This window comes from Pongo abelii, chromosome 7, assembly GCF_028885655.2.
Source record: "Pongo abelii isolate AG06213 chromosome 7, NHGRI_mPonAbe1-v2.0_pri, whole genome shotgun sequence".
NCBI lineage: Eukaryota > Metazoa > Chordata > Mammalia > Primates > Hominidae > Pongo > Pongo abelii.
Window position 1 is genome coordinate 140810126 of NC_071992.2, and position 26336 is coordinate 140836461.

General features: G+C 39.3%; 1 protein-coding gene across 1 annotated transcript in view; it reads right to left on the reverse strand.

Moving 5' to 3' along the window:
- Positions 1–26336, reverse strand: part of TATDN1 (TatD DNase domain containing 1) — a 52598-nt gene that overhangs the window by 6599 nt on the left and 19663 nt on the right. Inside the window, 10 exon segments of the mRNA XM_024251334.3 lie at positions 666–792; positions 2322–2392; positions 10715–10781; positions 10784–10825; positions 11150–11222; positions 15348–15388; positions 15477–15562; positions 22613–22655; positions 22754–22897; positions 25660–25723. Of these exon segments, the coding sequence (XP_024107102.3) occupies positions 666–792; positions 2322–2392; positions 10715–10781; positions 10784–10825; positions 11150–11222; positions 15348–15388; positions 15477–15562; positions 22613–22655; positions 22754–22897; positions 25660–25723 (758 nt within the window).

A 26336-nucleotide genomic window follows, 5' to 3' on the forward strand; every position in this document is an offset into this window, starting at 1 on the left:
ACCCCTCATGAAGACACAGTACCAATTAGTTTTTGTGAATGTGTTATAAGTATGCCCAATTGTCTGAATTGGTAAACCATATAAGACTGATATAATCTAGATTAACTTATCTGTTTGTGCAAACAAAAGAAATTGGATTATGTACCCATTAAAATGATATAACCACCTTCTCCTGTTTGTTACCTTTACAGCTCTTTGACAGATGGGTAATAGCCCCTCTTTTCACCTGTGCTATGTATCACAATTTAAAAGATGATTCTGATCTGTTGCTTTTTTAGGAAATAAAACGTGCCAAAGTCCCACCCCCTTTGATTGGAAAAAGGGGGTAGGAAAAAAGGGGTTTGTCCTTAAGATCACTTATCCTTTTGTTCTGAGGCTTAAAGAAATGTGTTATTTCTTAGATTTATAGAGGCTGTCAAATCATTTAAATCCAAAATATTCTGCTAAGGCTTTCTTGTTACCAAAGAGTAGCAGGAAGCTGCAGTGAGAATGGAACTTAAACCAGGTATGCAAATTCCTCCAAATCACTGCATTAATATGGTGGTCTTGACCCTGAACTTCACTTGGATTTTGCAAAATTTTAATTCTGTCCCTTGCGTTAATTATGTAAGTGGCATCTGGTGGTTGACTAATGATTTTGAAGACCATGAAAGCAAAGTACTCACATTATATGGCAGGGTTCATTTCTGTCTTTTAAGCAGTGCCCACTTTCCCACTTCTTTTTGGTAGGAAATGCAGTTTTTATATATTTTGATCCAGCATGTGTACTTTTGACTCCACACCAAGGTGCATCTAGTTAAGCAAAGAAAGTGTCTCTTAAGGGGTTTACATTTTTAAAGATTTTTTATGACCATTATGTAATACATAACCTCTAAATGATAAACCACGATTCAGCTTCCAAAATGGCACAGTTATTGCAACAGAAAACAGTTCTAAGATAAGCACAAGATAAAATCTTGAATTGCATCTTAAATACCTTCTAAGACTCACTTCTGTTCCTTTTTTCTGCTAACATTGTTGGTGTGCAGCATGCTTTAAAAAAAAGACCTAAACCTTAAATACAATTGTATAACAACATGAAAACATTTAAGTTAAAGTTTTTTTTTGTTTTCAAAATCTTTTTCGCTATGCATGTAGTGAGGTTTGCATAAGTTAAACAAATTTCTATCTCTACTGAATGTGAAACTGGTTTTGAATATTTTTTAATAAAGAATTACACATTTTACAAGCATCGTACTTTTAATCTAATATTTTGTTTTCCTGACTGCCCAAGGAAATGAATGTGATTTCTCCAGAATGGCTCAGTCTTGACTTTCCTGAAGTCCATGGTATAAGGAGAGCCTTGACAGGGTTTAGATAAAAGTTTTAGCTTTTCACCTTATTTATTATTTTTTTGAGATGGAGTCTCACTCTGTCTCCAAGGCTGGAGTACAGTAGCACAATCTCGGCTCACTGCAACCTCTGCCTCCCGGGTTCAAACAATTCTCGTGCCTCAGCCTCCTGAGTAACTGGGACTACAGGCACATGCCACCACGCCCAGCTAATTTTTTGTATTTTTTGTAATTTTTTTTTTTTTTTTGAGACTGAGTTTTGCCCTTGTTGCCCAGGCTGGAGTGCAATGGCATGATCTTGGCTCACCGCAACCTCTGCCTCCCGGGTTCAAGCAATTCTCCTGCCTCGGCCTCCTAAGTAACTAGGATTACAGGCATGTGCCACCATGCCCAGAAAATTTTGTATTTTTAGTAGAGATGTGGTTTCTCCATGTTGGTCAGGTTGGTCTTGAACTTCCGACCTCAGGTGATCCGCCCACCTCGGCCTCCCAAAGTGCTGGGAATACAGGCGTGAGCCACGGCGCCCAGCCTCACCTCGTTTTATTTTAAGAGGCAGCAGATTCTAAAATTCTTATACTAAACCAATATAAATTGTTGCACTGTACAAAGTGCTGTAGAATTAAGCCATTATAAAGACACTGTGTAAACAAAATTCTGAACAGATTTTGAAACTTGGAAGTGTGATGTGCTTAGTCAAGACCCCTTGTTTAGCTAAGTACTCGTAACTACAACCTCCTGAAGTTATATTCTGATATCTCATTTTCTAAGAGCTTAGACATAGCAAACTTCTAAATTGAAAAAAACCATTTGCATATGTTTTTCCATTAATTAATAACCCCCAAAGATCTTCTGGAAAGCATAATTGTTGAGGTTGAGCATGCTGTTTTAAAATACTTGTTCACTTAAAGTTTGAAGTCAAATTTCTTTCTCTAGCTTTCCTTTTTGTTTGGTATGGTTTAATATGAAACAAAGTTCTGAAAACAAACTTACCTGTCTCAATCATTAATTTTTCACTAGGAATTGACTTCAAAACTTCCAAATTAGCTTCAGTTTTCAGTGAGCTTAAAAAAAAGTGTATACATATATTTATTTTAAAAGGCAGCAATTAACGAATACCTTTTTTCATATCACAACGTGTCTAAAATACTACAAAACCAACCCAAAACCCCGTAACATTTTGTTTTCGGTATACTTTGGAAAGTATTTGCACACCTCCATACTTCAACAATCCAGATTAAGATCTATTTTAACCCAATCTGCCTTCTGGGAATGCAAGTTTCCATGCTTATTAGTTGGTTTCCAATAGCGTTCTGTATCAGTCTAAGTAAAATTTAACTTTTTAAAAGAATTCATCTGCTTCTGAGTGATCTGCATAACTTAGAGGTGCTCCTAAGGCTGTAAATGTTCTTTTCCTGAGTTTTCCACTTTTAGCCCAAGACAGATTCTTCACTCTACTTTAGCAGAATTATGTATCTGTACCCTTGCCATGGTTTCTTTGTAGGATGAATTCTATTCCTTGAATCTGGCTTTGGCCTCAAGACTTGCTATAGCTGCCTGTGGCAGCCTCTATCAGCCAAAACCCAGCTGACTCAAAGATCCATGAATGCAAACATAAATGCTTCCTGTAATGTGGCAGTGAGGTTTGGGATGGTGTAGCATATAATGTGATGACAACTAATACTGTTCTTATATTACTTTAAAAACACAATTTCTGTAATCACAAATTTATTTTAAATTAATTTTTTAGAGCAGTTTTACGTTTACAGCAATAAAAAGTATAGAGATTCCCCAACCATATGCCCCCACTCTCAAAATTCCACACCGTAGTGGTAGGTACGTGTGTCACTGATGAACCTACCTTGACACAAAATTGTCACCCCAAACCCACAGTTTACATCAGGGTTCACTACTACATGTGTTCTGTGGGTCTGGACAAATAGGCAGTGACGTGTATCTACCATCGTGGTATCATACTGAATAGTTTCGCAGTCTTAAAAATCTGTGGTCTGCCTATTCATCCCTCCTTCCCTCTAACCCCTTATCTTTCGACAGTCTCCATAGTTTTGCCTTTTCCAGACTGTCACATAGTTTGAATTACACACTATGTAGTCTTTTTCAGGCTGCCTTCTTTCACTTGTAAATACACATTAAAATCCCATGTTTTTCATGCTTGATAGTTCATTTCTTTGGGCACTGAATAATATTCCACTGGACATACCACAGTTTAACCATTCACCTACTGAGGAACATCTTGGTTGCTTCCTTATGTAGCATTTTTAATTTCAGCATTTGTTATTACAAAGAATTTAAGATATACATTAAATTAGGTAATATGGACCTCTCATACAGTTATCACTCAGCCCCATCAATCAACACATGGCCAATCCTGTTCCATCCACTTACCCCATCCTCTCCTGTATTATCTTAAAAGGAAATTCGAGATAGACAGTTTTAACATTTCAGCATTTAATTCAGGATGTTTCAGCATGTATCTCTGAGCATAAGGATTCTCTTTAAAAAATGCAACCACAGTACTATTATCATGTTTAAGAAAAATCCAAATCTTCTAGTATTCAAATTTCCAGTTGTCTCAGTGGCATACATTCTAAGTTTGATTAAATTAGGACGCAAACGAGAGGCCCACACATTGCCATTGGTCATTGTCTTCTAAAGTCTCAACTTATTAAAATCTCCTGCATCTTTTCCCCTTCAAATTTATTTGTTGAAGAAACCAAGCTGTTCATCCTGTGGAGTGCCCTAGTCTTGACTTTGCTGATTTCATCTGCGTTGCAGTTTAACAGGTTCCTCTGCCCTCTGTATTTCTTTTTTTTTTCTTGAGATGGGAGTCTCGCTCTGTTGCCCTGGCTGGAGTGCGTTGGCAAAATCCCAGCTCGCTGCAACATCCGCCTCCCAGGTTCAAGCGATTCTCCTGCCTCAGCCTCCCAAGTAGCTGGGACTACAGGTGCCTGCCACCACGCCTGGCTCATTTTTGTATTTTTAGTAGAGAGGGGGTTTCACCATGTTGGCCAGGCTGGTCTCAAACTCCTGACCTCAGGTGATCCGCCCGCCTTGGCCTCCCAAAGTGCTGGGATTACAGGCACAAGCCACCGTGCCCAGCCTGCTCGCTGTATTTCTTATAGGAGATCTAGAGTACTATCTACAGGCTGGATAGGATTTGGGTTGGATTTTTTGGGGGGAAGACTGTTTCACAGGTGGTGGTGTGATCTTTCATCCACAGGCATATACCTGGTGGTATTTTTGTGATCTAAGGCAGCCATGGATGCCCAATGCATAATTCACCAGGAGCTACAAAATGCTGATATAATTCTATCAGCCCTTTACTTATTAGAGTACTTCCATAAAAAGAAAATTCTCTATGTCTACTACTTGATTGCTCAAATATATGTAGTTTGTATAGAAAAACAATATGTATCTTTCTGTCAAGTGTTGATTCCCTAGCTTCTTCCAATGGTGCTATTACTTTAACATCACCATTCATTTATAATCTTTAAGGAGCTCTTATTCTTTTATGTTCTTTTAGCATTCTGTTCATATTTCATGTCCGTAACATCTCAAATCCCACTATGTTGGGTCTCACTGGGGTTAGTTTTTCTATTTATCTTGGCCTTTTTTCTTTCATGCTTCTGGTTCACCTCATTTGTCTGGTGGTCCTTGGATATCCATTTATATTTAGGGAGGTTGCTAGTGTTGCGTTTCCTTTGCTTTTGTGAAAGCAGGCCTGTTTTACTGCCAGTTCTCTTCTCTGAGTGGGGATTCTTAGTGGGACCTTCTTGTGGGAGTGGGTATATTATGGAACTTCATTTAAAAGTAAGAGTATAGGGAGCTAATTGTTAGGCTCATGGTTCTCTAAATGCTTTTCTTTGGGGACTGATGTAAGCACTACAAGCCTTAGTCCTCACCATACAGTTTTTTCAATTTTCTTAAGAAAACTCCCACCCCCGGCCCCTGTGTAAATGTTTACTGCTTTTGTCCTCTATGCACAGAAGTGGATATGGGAGTGAGATCTTTTCTCTGTATAGGCCCTCAATTAATCATCATTTCTAGTCCGATTTCACACTAATTCTAAGCCCAAAGCTCCCCTATTGGATTTTGCTAGACTTGCTCCCATCTCTTCTGAGGCCGCTTAGTGGTGTAATCTAAGCTTTCTCTTTCAGTTTCACCTGTCTTCAGAAATCTACAGAACAGACGGAGTCTCTCACTGTCACCTGGGCTGGAGTGCAATGGTGCAATCTCGGCTCACTGCATCCTCCGCCTCCCGGGTCACAATTCTCCTGCCTCAGCCTCCCAAGCAGCTGAGATTACAGGCACACACCACCACACCCAGCTAATTTTTTTTATTTTTAGTAGAGACGGAGCTTCACTATGTTGGCCAGACTGGTCTTGAACTCCTGACCTTGTCATCCACCTGCCTTGGCCTCCTGAAGTGCTGGGATTACAGGCATGAGCCACTGCGCCCGGCATCTTTTTTTTTTTTTTTTTTTAAGAGATGGGGGTCTCATTATGTTGCCCAGACTGGTTACGCCTGTAGCTCTAGCTACTGAGGATGCTGTGGCAGGACCATCACTTGAACTCCCGAGCTCACCCAGCTACAGAACATTTATTAGCAAAACTCTGGCCTTTTTTCTTTGCTATTAAAGATTCTTTCCTTTTTCAATATCTTTAATTTTATTTTAGTAGGATTTTAGGAGGGGTGGGTGAGATGTCATTAGTTCGACATTAAGTAGCCATTAGTGCTCTCTAGAAAAACAAAATTCTTATTTTCAGCCAGCTTGGTCAATATAGATATTTTCTAAAATATATTGATGTGCTTGGTATGGATAGTATATTTAGAACTTTTCACTAAATTTTCAGATTATTTGTATTTTTGTTCTCACTAAATCATGTCTGATTAACTTAATATTCTTCTCTGTCTATTCTATGACTGTAAAAATTTGCCCAAATACATATACTAATAAATATTTTAAATACAAGCCAGTATTTCTATTTAATAAGGTTTCCCATTTAGTAATGAGCAACTACACGATTCTGAAGTGAAGTTTGAAATACATCTTCCCGTTTTCTTTTTTTTTTTTTTTTTTGAGATGGAGTCTCACTCTGTCGGCCAGGCTGGAGTGCAGTGGCGCGATCTCGGCTTACTGCAAGCTCCGCCTCCTGGGTTCACGCCATTCTCCTGCCTCAGCCTCCCAAGTAGCTGGGACTACAGGCGCCCGCCACCACACCCGGCTAATTTTTTTGTATTTTTAGTAGAGACAGGGTTTCACCTTGTCAGCCAGGATGGTCTTGATCTCTTGACCTTGTGATCCGCCTGCCTCAGCCTCCCAAAGTGCTGGGATTACAGGCGTGAGTCACTGCGCCCGGCCCCCATGTTCTTTTTTTTTTTGAGACAGAGTCTTGCTCTGTCGCCCAGGCTGGAGTACAGTGGCATGATTTTGGCTCACTGAAACCTCCGCCTCCTGGGTTCAAGCGATTCTCCTGCCTCAGCCTCCCGAGTAGCTGGGACTACAGGTGCCCGCCACCATGCTCAGCTAATTTTTGTATTTTTAGTAGAGATGGGGTTTCACTATGTTGGCCAGGCTGGTCTTGAACTCCTGACCTTGTGAACCACCTGCCTTAGCCTCCCAAAGTGCTGGGATTATAGGCGTGAGCCACGATGCCTGGCCACCTTCCCATTTTCTTGGGGGAAAAATTCTAATTTAACTTTTAGGAACCAAAGACTTTATGTAATATGCTACTATAAATGGATTAAGTTATCATACCTCAGAGACTCAGATTAAGATGACAATGAATTAGATTTGAAAATAAGAATACAAACATCCACTTTAATAAATGACTAACCTATTAATTCTGAAGTTAATATTAATGTAGGAGTAAAGAATCTTTTGTGATTAGCTTAAAGCAACATCATAATGAACTCAAGATCATTTGGAAATATCTGAGAGGAGCCAGGTATGGTGGCTCATGCCTGTAATCCAAGCACTCTGGGAGGCAGAGGCAGGCAGATAGCTTGAGCTCAGAAGTTTGAGACCAGCCTGGGCAACATGGTGAAACCCCATCTCTACAAAAAGTACAGACATTAGCCAAGCATGGTGATAGGAGCTTGTGGTCTCAGCTATTATACTTGGGAGGATCGCTTGAGCCCAGGAGGTCAGAGCTACAGTAAGTCGTCCAGCCTGAGAGGCAGAGTGAGACCCTGTCTCAAAAAAAAAAAAAAAAAAAAAAAACAAAGAATTATGGTTTTAAGTTGGTGAAATAAAGATCTTCTACCCCCTTCTCTTAAAAAACAAACAAACAAAAAACCAAACTTACAAGGAGAAAACCAGGATTTTTTAAAATGAAACTAGGAGACATATGTTACCCCAAATCACAACATATAAAGCTGAAAGTGGACAGAGTAATGATAAACGACCAGTGTTTAAGTGCCAAGTAACTTAAATGCTATGTGCCTGGAAAGAAAGACAAGCAAACCTAGAAGTAGATACAGTCCCTTTAAAGTGGAGTAAGGCAGGGACTGAAATGGAGATTGTTTGAGAAAACTCCAAGAGAAGATGGGGTTCCTAGGTTATGTATCTGTGACTTGGTGCAGAGAAAGAGGTGCTGGGTCTCAAGAGAACCCACATCAGAAACAGTTGGAGAACAACAAGCACAGAGGAGTACAGGCTTCAGGCACAGGCCTGAGCATGGAGACTGGGGCAGCCCACCAGACAGTGAGATCCTCTAACCCATCCTGCTCCAAAACACTGTCAGGGACATTTACAAACCCCTTCCCTCCACTGTTCCCCACTTTTCCAGCAGAGAACACAGGATCCCTTTCTGGAGAAACTGAATCAACCCAGAAAAAGATCTCTACAAACTGACATTTGGGAATCCCTAGCAAAAAGTCAGTTGGCCATCTGAGCCTGCCAGTTGCTGGAATGCCTTCTAGAGAGCATCCAAATGGCTTTTTTTTTTTTTTTTTAGACAGTGAAGGACTGCCTGACATTTAAAGAAAGTTTCCATCATCACAGAGACCAAAGGAAAGAAGAAAAGGTGACTGTGAGGAAACAAATGCAGGAAGACAAGCAGAAAGTAACTTCAAACTATAATTCATGTCTTTAGAGAGATGAGAAGACACTGCAGTATAAAAATAGAGTATTCAGAAATTGAAAACAAAAGTTGAAGTAAATTTCATAAAAAGGGTTACAAAATATAGCACTTTTTTTGGAAGGAGGGAAACAATGGAAATAGAATAAAAAGAATACGAGTTATCAGTCTGGTATGCCCAAGAAAAGAACAGAAGAGAAAAATCAAATTCCAAGGACAGGTAAAGATGAGCCCCCCACTGGAAGGGCTAATGAAAAAGCAACACCAGGCATGATGAAAACCATCAACACACATCTTCGTGAAATTTCACATCAGAGATGAAAAACTAAAACCTTCCACAAGAGAAGAAAACTAGGTCACAGGTAAAGGATTAGGAATCAGAGTAGCAACTTTTCATCAACACTGGAACCTACTGATGGGACAGTATAGATTCTCAATGAAAATGATTTCTGATCTTGAATTTTATGCAAGAGAACTATCCATTGAAAGTGGAGGGCTGGGTGCGGTGGCTCACACCTGTAATCCCAGCACTTTGGGAGGCCAAGACAGGCAGATCACGAGGTCAGGAGATCAAGACCATCCTGGCTAACACAGTGAAACCCCGTCTCTACTAAAAATACAAAAAAAAACAAACAAACTAGCCGGGCGTAGTGGCAGGCACCTGTAATCCCAGCTACCCGGGAAGCTGAGGCAGAAGAATGGCATGAACCCGGGAGGCGGAGCCTGCAGTGAGCCAAGATCGCGCCACTGCACTCCAACCTGGGCGACTGAGTGAGAGTCCCTCCCAAAAAAAAAAAAAAAAAAGAAAAGTGGGGTTCTCTCCCCATTCATTAACTATCCAGGCTAACTTGTAAGAGCAAGAGCAGAAAAAAAATTCATTTTCAAAATGGGAAAATGTACTTCAAACTTGACTTCAGAATCGTATAGTTACTCATCACTAAATGGGAAACCTTATTAAATAGAAATACTGGCTTGTATTTAAAAGAAACTTAATTCCCATGAAAACATCCTCAGAAGATGTTATAGAATGCGTTCCACTAAAACAAACACACAAGGAATACATGGGATCTAAAAATAGGAACTAGTCCAAACTGAAACAGACAGATGGAAGGGTCTGCAACTGACGGAACTATTAGATTATCTAGATAGGTTTGTTCACGTGGTATACCGTGCTTAACATTTCTTTTCTTGTACTACTTTTTGTTTTCCTGGATTAACCTCCCTCATATTTTTATTTGCTTGGCTTTCTTAAACTTGAAGCCCAGCCTGGGCACATAGCAAGACCCTGTCTCAACTAAAAATTTAAAAAATAGCCAGGTGTGGTGGCATGCACCAGTAATCCCAGCTACTCAGGAGGCTGAGGTGGGAGGGTTGCTTGAGCCTGGGAGGTCAAGGCTGCAGAGTTGTGATCATGCCACTGCATTCCAGCTTGGGCTACAGAGCAAGTCCCTATCTTAAAAAAAAACCAAAAAACAAAAAACTTGAAACCCTCTCATACTTGGCATAGCACTGTGAAATTATATACTTATATAGGCATAATAATGAAACATTTATATAGACATAATAATGAAAACATTGAGTATGAATATAACCCAAAATTCTGAAATAACGACATTGAGAGTGATATGCAGAGAATGGAGGTAGGGGATTAGTACAAGATATAAGAACTAATGTGCTCATATACCCCAATGAGAATAGACAAAGGGGATGAATCAAGAGACAATAGTATATGGATATTATTTAGAAATATGGTGACAAATAGCAAAATTGTTGCTGCTAGAAAAGCTGACTTGGGGTAAGGTCATGCTGGGGGGACTCTGATATTTGTTTATATCTGTTAGTACTACTTGACTTTTTAATCTCTATGCATATATCCCCTTGCATATTAATTAACTTTAAAGTTAATTAAACCATTAATTTAAATATGAAAGCATCTTAGACATTTAAACTCTAAACTCTAGAGCAAATACGTAATTCCATGATTCTATTTCTCTAGATTTTAGTCAAAAACAATGCAATTGGAAACATAATAATTTTAAGGTTATGAGACAATGAAGAAGGACAGAAAGTCCTATACTATTTTGCAACTGATTTAATGGGCTACACTGACATCCTGTGAAAAGTCACCGGTGGAAGCTCTTACATATTTGACAAAACCAACCCAGGGAGCTAGCTGTGCTGACTGCACTGAGTGTGTGAAGTTTAGTGTGGCATAACAGCAGAAAGATCACAGAGTGAGAAGCCAGAGGACGTGGGTTCTCATACTTGGAGAAACTCTATACCTGTTTCCTAATTTCTTTGAGCCTCGGTTTCTTTGCTTGCAGAGATGTATGACTATCATAGAATAACCTTTCGTCCATAGTCAGATATGACGTGTATATGTATACATAATGCTGTGAACACATGTTTTCAAGGGATCAAATGACCTGAGAATAAATTGGATTACCAGAGAAAGCCAGCTGCTGATCTCAACACAAAATTGTTTTCCATTATTAGAACATAATGTAGTAGTCTATAACTTTCGAGCTTTAACTTTTAATAGTAATGTACTGTTTAATTTCTTATATAAATAATTACTGAAATTCCCAGCAAAGATCAGTGCAAATACACACAAACTTTAATGAAAATAAATCTTCACCAGCAATTCACTGTAAAACAATTTAAGAAATCTGCTTAAATAAAAGTTAAAAACCAAAGCAACCTAAGAACGTACCAACCATTAAATCCTATATAAAGATCCAAGTCAATCAAAGCAGCTGCTGCTTCCTTGCTACCATCAAATGAATGCACCTGGGGACATACAGTTATAAGTTTATTATAATAATAATTACTCTTTAAAATTCTAAGTAACATTAATAAGACTTTGTAGGCAAAAATATAGATCCCTGTAAGTGTTTGGACCTCAGGGTTTCAAAGGTGGTAGTCCCCATAATTTTTATTTTCATATTATTTTTCACAATTATAACCTGTCATCATCTCCAGTGACATGATGCAAAACATTAGCTGCCGAGAATTTCTCTCTTTAAAGTGGCAGTGTTGCTGTCTCTGCACTAGCATTAGTGCAGAAGCTCCAGGAAGGGGTTTAGGAATAGACATATTCTTAGGCAAAAACATGAGGAAAGCTTAGTAATTTTATGGCACTATTTAAAAGAATTTTTTAAATACTGATGAATTTTCTGTTAGAGGATACTTTTTTTTTTTTTTGAGATGGAGTTTCGCTCTTGTTGCCCACGCTGGAGTGCAATGGCACTATCTTGGCTCACCGCAACCTCCGCCTCCCTGCTTCAAGCAATTCTCCTGCCTCAGCCTCCTGAGTAGCTGGGATTACAGGCATGCGTCACCATGCCTGGCTAATTTTGTATTTTTTTTTTTTTTTTAGTAGAGATGGGGTTTCTCCATGTTGGTCAGTCTGGTCTCGAACTCCCGACCTCAGGTGATCTGCCCGCCTTGGCCTCCCAAAGTGCTGGGATTACAGTGGTGAGCCACCGCACCTGGCCGAGGATACTTTTTTCTGGAAGAGAAATTACTTTTAAGAGGCAAGGCTGGGCCAGGAGCAATGGCTCACGCCTGTAACCCCAGCACTTTGGGAGGCTGAGGCTGGTGGTTCACCTGAGGTTGGGAGTTCGAGACCAGCCTGACCAACGTGGAGAAAACCCATCTCTACTAAAAACACAAAATTAGCCGGGCATGGTGGCGCATGCCTGTGATCTGCACTACTCGGGAGGCTGAGGCAGGAGAATTGCTTGAACCTGGAAGGCAGAGGTTGCGTTGAGCTAAGATCACATCATTACACTCCAGCCTGGGCAACAAGAGTGAAACTCTGTCTCAAAAAAAAAAAAAAACAAAAAAAAGAGACAAGGCTGAAGAAATTCTTATAAATGGGTGAGACTGTTGCTTAAAAAGCATAAACCATAATCTCAGCAATTTAGGAGGCCGAGGTGGGCAGATCACAAGGTCAGGAGATCAGCGAAACTCTGTCTCAAAAAAAAAAAAAAAAAAAAGCATAAACCATTATATAATCAATAATATCAGCTTAGCAAGCAGAAGGGATTGAGATGCTGTTTCTCTCCTTCAAAGATGTAGGGGTCAAGACATAGTTTTCATAGTTTGGATGTATTTATATAATCAAAAACAACATATAACAACAGCCCTCCTTTAAAAAGTAGGGTCACCTAAACAAGTGACATCATATTACTACTGAGTCCAGAGAGCCTGAATACACTATGGATAACGTATTTCTCAACAATAAAGAAGCCTGCATTACACAGCTGCCTGTATTATTCTTTCCTTCACCATTTCCAGCTGACTAGAAAAGATGCCCTCCATTAATATCGAAATCATTTTAAACGTGATTCCTCACAAACCATTTCAGAAAACTAGTTATTAATTATTTGGCAATTTCTTTTTTGGTAAAAGTCAAACATTTAGGTTGGATTTGTTGTTGCTTTTGTTAATTTTAAAAACTATTAATAGAACCCAAGTAAATTCTTATTTAGAAATAGGCTGGGCACAGTGGCTCACATCTGTAATCCCAGCACTTTGGGAGGCTGAGGCGGGTGGATCGCTTGAGGTCAGGAGTTCAAGACCCACCTGGCCAACATGATGAAACCCTGTCTCTACTGAAAATACAAAAATTAGCCGGGTGTGGCGGTGCGTGCCTGTAGCCCCAGCTACTTGGGAGGCTGAGGCAAGAGAATTGCTTGAACTTGGAAGACAGAAGTTGTGGTGAGCCAAGATCGCGCCACTGCACTCCAGCCTGGGTGACAGAGCAAGGCTCTGTCTCAAAAAAAAAAAAAAAAAAGAAAAGAAAAGAAATAAAGCAAGTGGGCTGAGGGGTAGAGTCTGAAGGTTATGATAAATACCACTAATAATCCCAATGGCATTAGTTAAAACTTAAACCTCTCTCAATTCTTAAGTACAGTTCCTACAGGATAAATTACAGAGTAAGTAAAAACAGGAAAAAAGTACAGTTAGTACAAACAGGAAAAAAGTGCACAGTAATATTAACATTACAGCAATGCAGGACGCATACATATTACTAGTAGTATAAATGAGGCAGAGGTTGAACTTAGAGAATACGCATAAAACTGTCAACGTCAGGCTGCATGGGAATGCAAGTGCTTGGTGCTATTTCCTCTTTCCTTAGCAGGCATAGTGTAACTGTGATTTTATCTACTTGGATTACAGTTCTTTTGCTAGACACAGTCACTCACTGAGTCACTCTCCTGAAATTGCATATGAATATTTGTACATCTGAGCATTTTTCTAAGGCAGGTTTCCAAAGGAGTCCATGATTGAAGAGACTAAAAATCATGGCTGGGCAAGGTGGCTCATGCCTGTAATCCTAGCACTTTGGGAGGCTGAGGGGGGAGGATCATGAGGTCAAGAGATCGAGACCATCCTGGCCAACATGGTGAAACCCCGTCTCTACTAAAAATACAAAAATTAGCTGGACGTGGTGGTGCGCACCTGTAGTCCCGGGTACTCGGGAGGCTACGGCAGGAGAATTGCTTGAACCCAGGTGGCGGAGGTTGCAGTGAGCTGAGATTGTGCCACTGTACTCCAGCCTGGCGACAGAGCGAGACTCCAACTCAAAAAAAAAAAAAAAAAAAAAAAAAAAAATCACTGCCATAGATATCGGAGGTATGTGGTGATGAGTTAGTATTTATGGGAAATGTCTCCAGAATAATGACTAAAATGGCTGTATCAGAGAAGTGTTTAGTGCAGAATGCAAATTACAGAAAGGAGAATGACTCTCTAGATCAGAATAGTAGGTGAATACAGCAGACAAGAAATGAGAAAGGCAAACCTAAAACAAATGGTAAAATATTTCAAAACATAAAAATTGGTTTATATTTGCTCAAAATTTGGATGGAAGAACATTAAAGAATAGCTGACAGAAGAGACGAAGAATATCATGCACAGCATTAGGATGTGTAGAAGTGAATTCAAGGGCCAGGCACAGTGGCTCACACCTGTAATCCCAACACTTTGGGAAGCCAGGGTGGGCAGATTGCTTGAGTTTAGGAGTTCGAGATCAGCCTAGGCAACATGGTAAAACTCCATCTCTACAAAATACACAAAAAAATTAGCTGGGCATGGTGGCGCATGCCTGTAGTCCCAGCCACTTGGGAGGCTGAGGATGGCTTGATCCTGGGGAAGCAGAGGTTGCAGTGAGCTGAGATTGTGCCACTGCACTTCAGCCTGGATAACAGAGCCAGACTCTTTCTCAATAACCAAAAAAAAAAAAAAAAAAAACCACAAAAAACAAAATTTCACTGGGTTTTCTTGTGAATGGAATTCTGTACGCATTCTTGTACTCTGAACAAAGGAACTGTAATTAAAACTGATTTGTGTTTATGCCACACTTGGTCCATAAATTCAACAGTAAATTTACATGTCTTTCAAAGGATGGAAAAAGAAGCTCCTAATTCTATTGAATTCTATCTAATTCATATGTTTTTGTTATTCCTTTTTTTAAAAAAATTTAAAAGTTGACATCTGAATTAGGGACCATCCTTAATAATCAAGATGCTTTGTGTGTCACATAAATGTTAAGTATCCCTTATCCCAAGTGTGTGGGACCAAAAGTGTTTCATATTTCAGATTTTTTCAGATTTTGGAATATCTGCATATACATAAAAAGAAATCTTTGGGAAGGGACTCAAGTCTAAACATGAAATTCATTTATGTTTCACATACACCTTATACCATACCCTGAAGGTAAATATTTTAAATAATTTTGTGCATGAAACAAAATTTGTGTACAATGAATAATCAGAAAGCAAAGGTGTCATTATCTCATGCCAGTGCTTAAAAAGGTTCAGATTTTGGAGCATTTTGCACTTGGGAGTATTTTGGATTTTTGGATTAGAGATGTTCGACCTGTATTAAAAATGACTATTTTATACTTACCACTCCCCCTACACACCGATCTCTATTTCTTTTCATTATGTCTGTGAATTAAAAACAAAGAACTTTTAGCAAATAGCTTGATTTCTACAAAATTCTTAAGTTCTGAATGAGACTTTGGTTTTAACTCACCCAAAAATTCAGCATGTGAGTTTCGACAATGAAGAAACATTGGTAATTTTGTTTGTTCTGACAGTTCAAACTGTTTTTCAAAATATCTGCATAATGCAAATTAAAAAATTCTCATTACAAATTGTATTTTAGCATGAGGAAGGTAATGATGTCAAAAGAGCTTTTCAATTAAAGGTATTTAATTCTCTAGAAATTACAGGACAAAAATCATGAATATTTAAAGCGCATCAGGCTTATCAAAGGGCTTTTATAACTTACAACTTCTGGAAAGAAATACGTCATTTTCTGGGCTGACAAAATTATCTGGGCCCTTTAATTTTCAGAAAGTAACACCACTGGCCCCTTGCCACTGGGAGCACCATCAGTGGGAGTCAACTCACCAAGCAAGAAGCCCGGCAGAGCTTCATACTGCATGCTAATCTATTCCATTTTGCAACCAGTTTTTTATGTGCTGTTATAAAAGAAGTTATTGCCACTGGGCAAAATGAACAAGGTTTCCCTCAAAAATGAAATCTAAGTATTTGCTAAACAGCAAATAACTCAATTATACTATTAAAAAAAGAAAATTACATGATAAAGTGGTAGCCCTGAATATCTTAAAGAGTACTTGATAAGAAGGTTTTTCCAAGTACCAGATACCATTGTCTCATTTGATCCTCAAAATAACCTGAGTATAAAAGCTGGTGTCAGAGAGGTGTAGTACTTTGTCCAAGATAACAATACCTGGCATGGCCAACTTGGAACCAGAATTTCACTGCTGTAATTCCAAGTCCCAGCCTAAACGACAAAAACCTGTTACGTTTTCAAGAAGCTTCCTTCTGGTCCCGGAGTATAATGACAATATTCAGAGGATACAATGAATGTTCATTCTGTTTGTTTTTTCACTTCAACACAGTGCTCCCCCTTGTTCTCACAAATGGTAGGTTCAACTGAATCAGGATAACAGGTGGCTTATTATTTTCTTAAATGTGCTTACCTCTTCTAAGCCCTTTAATTTGGGGAAACAATTTCTCTGTTTAACTTAAGCCTCTTTTGCTATATTTTTCTATATCATATTTCCTGATGTGCAGGACTATTTTACCCACTTTGCTCTCTTAAAAATGCTAAATTTTAAAATTAGAAATAGAAATGTACTTCTTAAGAAGCAGTCTTCAGGGCGGGCATGGTGGCTCACACCTGTAATGCCAGCACTTTGGGAGGCCAAGGCGGGTGGATCACTCGAGGGCAGGAGTTCAAGACCAGCCTGGCCAACATGCTGAAACCTCGTCTCTACTAAATATACAAAAATGAGCCAGCATGTTGGCACACGTCTGTAACCCCAGCTATTCGGCAGGCACGACAATCTCTTGAACCCAGGATCAGAGGTTGCAGTGAGCTGAGATCGTACCACTGCACTCCAGCCTGGGTGACAGAGCAACACTCTGTTTCAAAAAAAAAAAAAAAAATTAAAAATTAAAAAAATAGAAATAGTCTTCCTAAAATTGGTGGTCTATGTCTGTATTACCAAATGTTTGGGTCTTAAAATCTCCTTTTCAGATTCTGCTGGGTTAGAATAAGCAAAAATATTTTCCTTTCATTAACAAAGTGCTGAAATTTTGCAGTGTAGGAAATATTAATGACAACTTGGACAAAAAGAGATTTTAATAATATAACCAGTCACTATTTCCATAACCTCTAAAGTAAACCAAATGTCAGCAATTAAGTGTGTGCTAGTCATTATGTCAACTTTACTAATATATTTGGCTCTGGCTACACACAGCAGGCAGTACTCTTCATTGTGTGCACTGCTCTACGCTGTACTGGTTATTTTTTCCACACACAATTCCATGGACCAAACCACATGACCAAGCTACAAATTCACAGTATCTAACGGTCGGATGGAAAATTAGCTTCCTATATGAATGTAGGCAAAAGTACAGTTTATGAAAATAACAGAGGCCAGCTGGGTGTGTGGTTCAAGCCTGTAATCCCAGCACTTTGGGAGGCCGAGGTGGGCGGATTGCTTGAGCTCAGGAGTTCGAGACCAACCTGGGCAACATGGTGAAACCCCATCTCTACAAAAAATACAAGAATTAGCCAGGTGTGGTGGCATATGCCTATAGTCCCAGTTCTTGGGAGGCTGAGGTGGGAGGATTGCTTGAGCCTGGGGAGGTCAAGGCTGCAGTGAGCCGTGATCACACCACTGCACTCCAGCTTGGATGACAGAGTGAGACCCTGTCTCAAAGAAAAAAGAAAAAGAAAATAACAGAAGCCCAAGCAATGGGCCCACAGAATTTTACATAATTCAAGAAAAGAAAGGTCCCTGAATTCATGCTAGCTACGTATCATAAAGAAGCCATGTGGTAAAAAAAAATTATTCCTAATGATACAAATTGAGGATAACTAGTACTGAACATCAAACGACTATTATCTTTAGAGAAGAAAAACCCACCATGGTAACTAGAAATAACAATATAAGTTACAGGGTAGGAATTGGCATCTATTAAGAGACTTCTCTGCCTGTTTTACTCATTTATTATTTTTTTAAAGTTCATAAATGAAAATAATTTTCCACTTGAGTTATTTGCTCATCTTAGTGAAGCTTCTGATTTTATTACTGCTTCTTACAGTTGAGGTTTAACTATCTAACAACAAGAGGTAGAAAAGTTCAGCTTCAGGAGCAGTTGTTATTAATTAGGATCAAGGCAAATCCAAAAAGCCCAGTGAGTTTCATGGGTATACCTCAACACAGGTAGTAATCCCTCCTCTGTAAGCTGCTTGATGGCAACATGGCCTCAATTGCTCATCTCTAGGGTCCCCTAAATCCCCAAAAGATTGTTTTAAAATCTTCTTGTAGTTTTTAAGACCTGCACAGTGTTAACATTTTAAAGCCCCAAGAAAAATGCCCAAAGCAAATTCCTCCTACCCAAGAGAACAGAGCTCTAAATTGCAACAAGGAAAGGAGTGTAGCATAAGGCCAGGAAATTGAAAATACAGGGTATGGCTTAAAGGATAAACTTTCCATAACTAGATCAGGCCTTTCCTTGTTTTCACTCTTTGCTTCTCTTTCTTAGTCTTTAAAAAATACTTTTTCCAGAAAAGGTCTAGGTACTAAAACAAGAAAAAAGTATTAAAAAAAGAAAAAAAAAACTTTTAAAAGTTCCAAACGAAAACAATAGCTAGCATCTTCCTTTAGGGTGGTAATTATTTCTAGTATGAGGAATGTAACAACAGCCATGATTGCGCACGTACTCTGCATGACTCATGTCACTATGGGCTTTATGTGCCTTATGTTAAGAAAGGTAGGCAGCAATCTCCCCATTTTAAAGGGGATGCATTAACGGATGAAGTGACACCAAAGGCAGTTGTAAATCTCACCCAAAGATCTGCTGATTCCAAATCTCATCCTTTTAACATGGTCATACACCGCCTTCACTTACCATTATTTTTCAGACACTACATCTATTGTATATTAATTTTTCTGTCTTGTCTCCTAATTTTCTATTTTTCTTTTCTCATACATCTCCTTTTTCCTGACTACATATTTACTTAAAAACAAATCATGGCCGGGTGCAGTGGCTCATGCCTGTAACCCTAGCACTTTGGGAAGCTGTGGTGGGCGTATCACTTGAGGTCTGGAGTTCGAAACCAGCCTGGCCAACATGGTGAAACTCTGTCTCTACTAAAAATACAAAAAAATTAGCCAGGCGTGGTGATGGGCACCTGTAATCCCAGCTACTTGGGAGGCTGAGGCAGGAGAATTGCTAGAACCTGGGAGGTGGAGGTTGCAGTGATCCAAGATCGCACCACTGCACTCCAGCCTGGGGGACAGAGTGAGACTCCATCTCAAAAAACAAACAAACAAAATCATACACTGGTTGTTCCAGATGGTAGAAAAGTGCAGACCAAAATCTGAAGTCTTCTAAAAATAAACCCAATAGTGAAAACTGAATTATAGGCTTTTTATCCACGCTGCTCAAAGGGAATAAAAAAGAACCTTCCCTCTGTATTAAATATTCAACAGACATCTACTAAGTGCCTACCATGTGCTGAGAGTACTGTGCTAAGTGCTATGGAACTGTCACATGAGTAAGACTTGGTGTGTGCCTTTGAGGAACTCAAAGACACCTGTCTGTTGTGGGGAGGAAGGGATAATGAAAACCCATTTCTGTACAACATGGTAAGTGCTGAAACAAGTAGAGTGCTGTGTACACAGAACAGATTGCATGCTGTGAGTACACGCTAGGGGAAAAGGAGTGAGGGGCAGAGAATGTGGGTATTTGTTTCCTTAACAACAACCAAAATGTGATTGTTACTAGTGTGTCTTTTTTTTTTTTTTTTTGAGACGGAATCTTTCTCTGCTGCCCAGGCTGGAGTCCAATGTCACGATCTTGGCTCACTGCAACCTCCTCCTCCCCAGTTCAAGCAATTCTCCTGCCTCAGCCTCCCAAGTAGCTGGGATTACAGGTGCTCGCCACCACTCCCGGCTAGTTTTTGTTTTTAGTAGAGACGGGGTTTCACCATGTTGGCAAGGCTGGTCTTGAACTCCTGATCTCAGGTGATCGGCCTGCCTTGGCCTCCCAAAGTGCTGGAATTATAGGCATGAGCCACCACACCCAGCTGTTTTTTTAACCAAGTCATCTGATGTTTTATTATTAAAATTTTAAAAATCTCAAGTAGAACTGCCTATGTTATCAAAATTTCCTCCTACTTTAGTTTGTCATTAGCTTATCCACTGCGGAAGAAGCCACTGTCACATGCTGTCACCTTAGAGCATCCCCCAGAAAGTCAGTCCTTCCCTCTGCTGTTCACACACTTTAGTGACAGCACTTCCAACTTATTTTAATTATTTATGTCCTCTCTTGGAAAAAGTCTTATTCTTCTTTGTATCATGCTGAGGAGGCACTTGGTAATCATTTACTGAATGGAGTTTGAACCTCTCTATTAGAAATTAACACTTGGCATGTGAGTTCAAGCACAAGCTGTGATATGCATATTCTAAGATCAGATGCTATTCTGATGATGGTGAAGAATCTTCAGAACAGTTAAATTAAACTGATACTGTCAATGTTTTCAATTAACCTCAAAACTGAGTTTAAAGTATTGAGGTTGCATTTTAGAATCAGTTCTAACTCATTTTGGATGAAAAGTCTTACGGGCAATAAAACATGGGGACTCTGCCATTGCCCTTGCTTGTCATAACACAGTCTATTAGGCTTACAAGGCTTATCCTGACCAAAACCAGACATTAAAGTTGAGGAATATGATATCTGGGCTTAACCTAAAGAACTATTAAAGAGAACTGTTCTTCTATTTCAATGTGAACATGAGAACTTTTAAGGTTAAGTGAGCTGGCCTACATAATATTCGACAGAGGTATAGGGCTTTAGTAACCCTGCTAGTAACCACATGAATGTCCCTGAAAGGCACAGCAAATAATATACCACAAACTAAACAGTTCTAAAAGGGATGTATAAATGAGCGACCTAAAAGAGAGAGTAGGTATCCACAGAGCATTACGTTAACCCATCCTATTCTACTTGGTTATAGATCTTCACACTTCAGAACTTTGGAGCTTGAGGTCTAGGATATGACAGACTCCACTAGTAGATCTGCTCCTCCCCAAAGTGATTTTCAACCAGGGGGTACATATCAGAATCCCATTTGTGGGGAGCAAGGAGGGAAGGGGGAGGAAGTATACTTTCCTCATGCGTAATTTTAAAAACTCCCTTCAGGCCATCAAGTCACTGGCTTAATCATATGACCATATCATCATATGACAAAATTATTAATTATTAAATATTATGATATAGCTGGATGGTATCTTAAGAGAGAATCTGATCCTAATTCTTCTTTGTATATAAGAAACTAAGGAGGACAGAGGATTGTTTATTCTTAAAGGTCTCTAGGGACAGATATTCTACCTTATTCATATTTCTGCATACTATGAGTTCTCAGCAGTGGCTGGCACACAGTGCTCCATAAATATTTGTTGAATGGATGAATAAATTAACCCCCTTTAGAAGCTCAGTCTAATGTTTTATCATTTTCATAATTAAGATGTTTTTGAAATTCAACAAAATGCTTACGTTTTAAATTCAGACTGTGACCTAAATTTTCTTTTCAATCTATAACACTCACCCACCAGTATGATGACAGGAGCTCCAAATTTAGCTCCAGGCAATGGGTTACAGGAAGTCCTGCAGGGTCGTGAGCTTTGGAGTTTTCTCAGCAGCCACCATTCAACATGGCTCCTATTAAAGGAATCTCACAGTTCCAAACTAGCAATATTCAATGCCCAGCAAGAGTAAAATAAGCTTTTCTAGCTTTGGTGATTGATCCTATAATACTTTTGTGGGTTTTTTGTTGCTGGTTTTTTTTTAGAGACGGAGTCTCCTTATGTTGCTCAGGCTGGTCTGGAACTCCTGAGCTCAAGCAATTCTTCTGCCTCCGCCTCTCAAATAGCTGCGACTACAGACGCAGGCTGCTGTGCCTGGCTTGTAATACACTTTTAATATCCTTTGCTCTTAAATTATATCTCCCAATTTGGGAGGCTGAGGCGGGTGGATCATTTGAGGTCAGGAGTTTGAGACCAGCCTGACCAATATGGTGAAACCCAATCTTTACTAAAAATATAAAAATTAGCCGGGCATGGTGGCACATGCCTGTAATCCCAGCTACTTGGGAGGCTGAGGCACGAGACTCATTTGAACCCAGGAGGTGGAGGTTGCGGTGAGCCGAGATCACGCCACTGTACTCCAGCCTGGGCGACAGAGAGAGACTCTGTCTCAAAAAACAAAACAAAACAATCACATTCCCCAAAATAATTTAATTCATTCCACTGGAACTGTTCACATATGAATGCATCTGTTAAACAAGCAAACAAAAAATGTAAAATCTCTATCATGTAAAACTCATCCCTAATTTCTACCATTACAATAAAATTAAATGGTTAATCAACCAGGGAACTATGCGCTTCCATCCCTTACGAATTACATGCAAGTATGCATGGAATTTGTTTCACTTACTTTTGATATACAAAGGGAAAAACAAAAATATCCTCATGCTTAATCCAACTATACTCTCACCTGATAAAAGATATTTTAAAAATCACTCATGATTTTACAATAATTTGTAAAGTCAACAAATTTCCTTACTTGAGTTGAGTATCTTTGGGACAAAACTGCAGTCGGTCAAAATCTTTAAAAAGATAAAGAAGAATAATTACTCCTAACTTATACAGAACAAATTACTTATTTTCAAACAAAGTCATTCTAAGAGGCGAGGCTGGCACTCACCAAGTCCACATTCTCCTATTGCCACAACTTTCCCTTTATTGTTTTCAGCAAGATTTAGCAACTCCTTTAAGTAAAGATCAGGGTTATTCTTTTCAAATTCACCACATCTTGTAGGATGACATCCAACTGTACTGAAAAACATATCTAACAGAAAATAATGTCTTAGGATTATTTTCAAAGTATTTTCTCATATTTATATTTATTATGATCTTTAGAGGATATCAAGTAATTTCAACTGGTTTTCAACAATGGCAATAAATTACTCAAATTATAAGAAATGCATTATGTTAATCATATGACAATTTTTAGAATACCTAAACAAAGTAGGATATGAATATGAAAATTGCTTTAATGTATTAATAAAATAATTCAACTTTTTCTAAAGCTTGGCATTTAGGGCTGTAGAATGCAAAGTGAAATTTTTTTTTTTTTTTTGAGACAGGGTGCCACTGTGTCACCCAGGCTGGAGTGCAGTGGTGCTATCACAGCTTACTGCAGCCTTGACCTCCTGGGCTCAAGTGATCCTCCCACCTCAACCTCCCAAGTAGCTGGGGCTACATACGCATGCCACCACACCTGGCTAATTTTTAATTTTTTTTTTTTTTTGGTAGAGACAGGGTTTCGCTACGTTGCCCAGGCTGGTCTCGAACTCCTGAGCTCAAGCGATCCACCTGCCTAGGCCTCCCAAAGTGCTGGGATTACAGGCCTGAGCCACCATGACCAGCACTGATTTTATCTTTTATATTCACCATTCATGTGACTATCTTGATTGGTATTTTTTGTTTGTTTAACACCTATTCCTCCATTATTGATTCATGTATTTAATATAGCAATAAAAATGTATTCCCTTAAACAGGTTAATAGTGGGGGTGATTTAAAGTGGTGGAAAGGGGGATTTGTTTTTCTAGCAAGTAAATGAGGTTCACTTATTTGGAGGAGACTCTGACAGCTTGACTTGTATAGAATACAAATGAGAAGTCAAAAACACTTTTTCAATGGCTTAGCTGAGCCCGAACCATGGGAAAGGTATCAAGCTTTCCTCAGGCTCTCATGCAGATGTTTAGAAACAAAGGAAGCAGCACTTTTAAAGCTGTAAGAATACAAGTTACATGGAGAGGAGTGGAAGAGGGCTGGTAATGGAGGTGGGAGAACTTTAAAAAGCATAGATGTTTGGGGATAAAAAGTAAGGATAAAATGTTCTTACGTATCTCAAAAACTCTCTGGAAGATAGTCTATCTTTAATCACTAAGAAAAAGTGTCAATGGGGTGGGTGAGGTGGCTTACGCCTGTAATCCCAGCACTTTGGGAGGGCAACCTGGGCAGATCACGAGGTCAGGAGTTCAAGACCAGACTGACCAACATGGTAAAACCCCGTCTCTACTAAAGACACAAAAATTAGCTGGGCGTGGTGGCACGAGCCTGTAATCCCAGCTACTCAGGAGGCTGAGGCAGGAGAATCACTTGTACCCAGGAGGCAGAGGTTGCAGTGAGCCGAGATTGTGCCATTGCACTCCAGCCTGGGTGATAGAACAAGACTTTGTCTCAAAAAAAAAAAAAAAAAGTGTGAATGGATCCTAAAAGACAAGTGTGGATTTTAGAGAGATTTCCATAAAAATACAGCTTTTAGTAAGTTTTCACACATAAAGGAAACACATCAGTATTTTAAAATACAAAATTTAAAAATTATGTGGAATGTTTAATTCCTCAGTGTCTAGTACATAAGATATGCAAAAAAAAGTTAAATTCGTGAATGCCAGATAAATGAGGTTTTATCTAACTAGGATTCCTTTAATAATCAGTCCTAAAACTTTTAAGATTTTAAACAAATGCAAAATGTATGAACATAAAGCGAGCATATGAGATATTATAAGGTGTTATTATTTGCATTCCTGGTACCTTGCACAGTATCTGGTCCATCTAGTAAAAATTTAATAAAATGACCCTTCACAGCTTAAGTTAAAAAAGAGTAAATAAAAAGCAACTTGTATCTTAAACATGTTAAAACACACACATGAATTCCACATCAAAAACACCTGAGGTTGGTTGGGTACGGTGGCTCACGCCTGTAATCCCAGCACTTTGGGAGGCCGAGGCAGGCGGATCACGAGGTCAGGAGATCAAGACCCATCTTAGCTAACACAGTGAAACCCCTTCTCTACTAAAAATATAAAAAATTAGCTGGGTGTGGTGGCAGGCACCTGTAGTCCCAGCTACATGGGAGGCTGAGGCAGGAGAATGGCATGAACCAGGGAGGCGGCGCATGCAGTGAGCCGAGACTGCGCCACTGCACTCTAGCCTGGGCAACAGAGCGAGACTCTATCTCAAAAAAAAAAAAAAAAAGGCCGGGTGCAGTGGCTCACACCTGTAATCCCAGCACTTTGGGAGGCTGAGGCGGGTGGATCACGAGGTCAGGAGATCGAGACCATCCTGGCTAACATGGTGAAACCCCGTGTCTACTAAAAATACAAAAAATTAGCCGGGCGTGGTGGTGGGCGCCTGTAGTCCCAGCTACCCTGGAGGCTGAGGCAGGAGAATGGTGTGAACCCAGGAGGTGGAGTTTGCAGTGAGCCGAGATCGCACCACTGCACTCCAGCCTGGGTGACAAAATAAGACTCCGTCTCAAAAAAACACCTGAGGTTAAACTGTGTACCTGGATAACTTTATTCTCATTAGCTGAAATCTTAAAATAATCTTCATTGAGCAGTATGAAACGGTTTTATAAACATCTGATATACCAATGAGTACTTTGAATTTTGTCATCTTAATCATGTCCCATTTAAATCAGTCCATTTTCCTATTGTTTCCACAGTCATGATCCATTGTATTGAACCTGAAGCAGTTTTCAGAAAGACTTCTTCAAAATTACTTAATTCATTTTTTTTTTGGTAAAAGAAATACGAGGATACCATTTGTTTGTGCCAAATGCAGTGCATCTTTACTGTCTTGTAGATTTCCACCTGTAATCATAAACTGAAATGGAAAGAAAATAAAATAAGCTGACTTTACTAAGGCAGCAATAACAGTTTCCTAAACATGCCTTCCTACCACTTCCTTATTCCAGAATGCTCTTTCCTCTGTGACTGTCACACACCTACCCTTTAAAATTCAGGTGGGAGATTACCTCCTATGCAGAGTAGTACCTGACTACACCTCAGGGATGTATGTATGTATGTGTGTGTGCATGTAGAGGTGTAGAATTCATCACTAGACTCTGTTAAAATGTATTTATATATCCACCTTTATTATTAGACATTGCGTTCCTTGAGGACAGAGATCAGGTGTTATGAAAGTGTGAATAACGAAATCAATGATTCAATAGTGTTGATTGATTCAACAGTTCTCCAAGTGTAGTCTGGTAACTCCCAGTAGGTATGTGAAGTCAAAACTATTTTCATAATAATAATAAGACGCCTTCTGTCTTTTTCACTCTCACTCTACTGCAAGTGTCCACAAGGTATTCAAGAAGCTACACGATGTTTGATACCACCAGAGACTGACTACAGAAAAAGATATGAAAATTCAGCAGGCTTCTAGTAACACAGTCATTAGAGATTTGAAAAAACATACAACTGTACTCATGTTG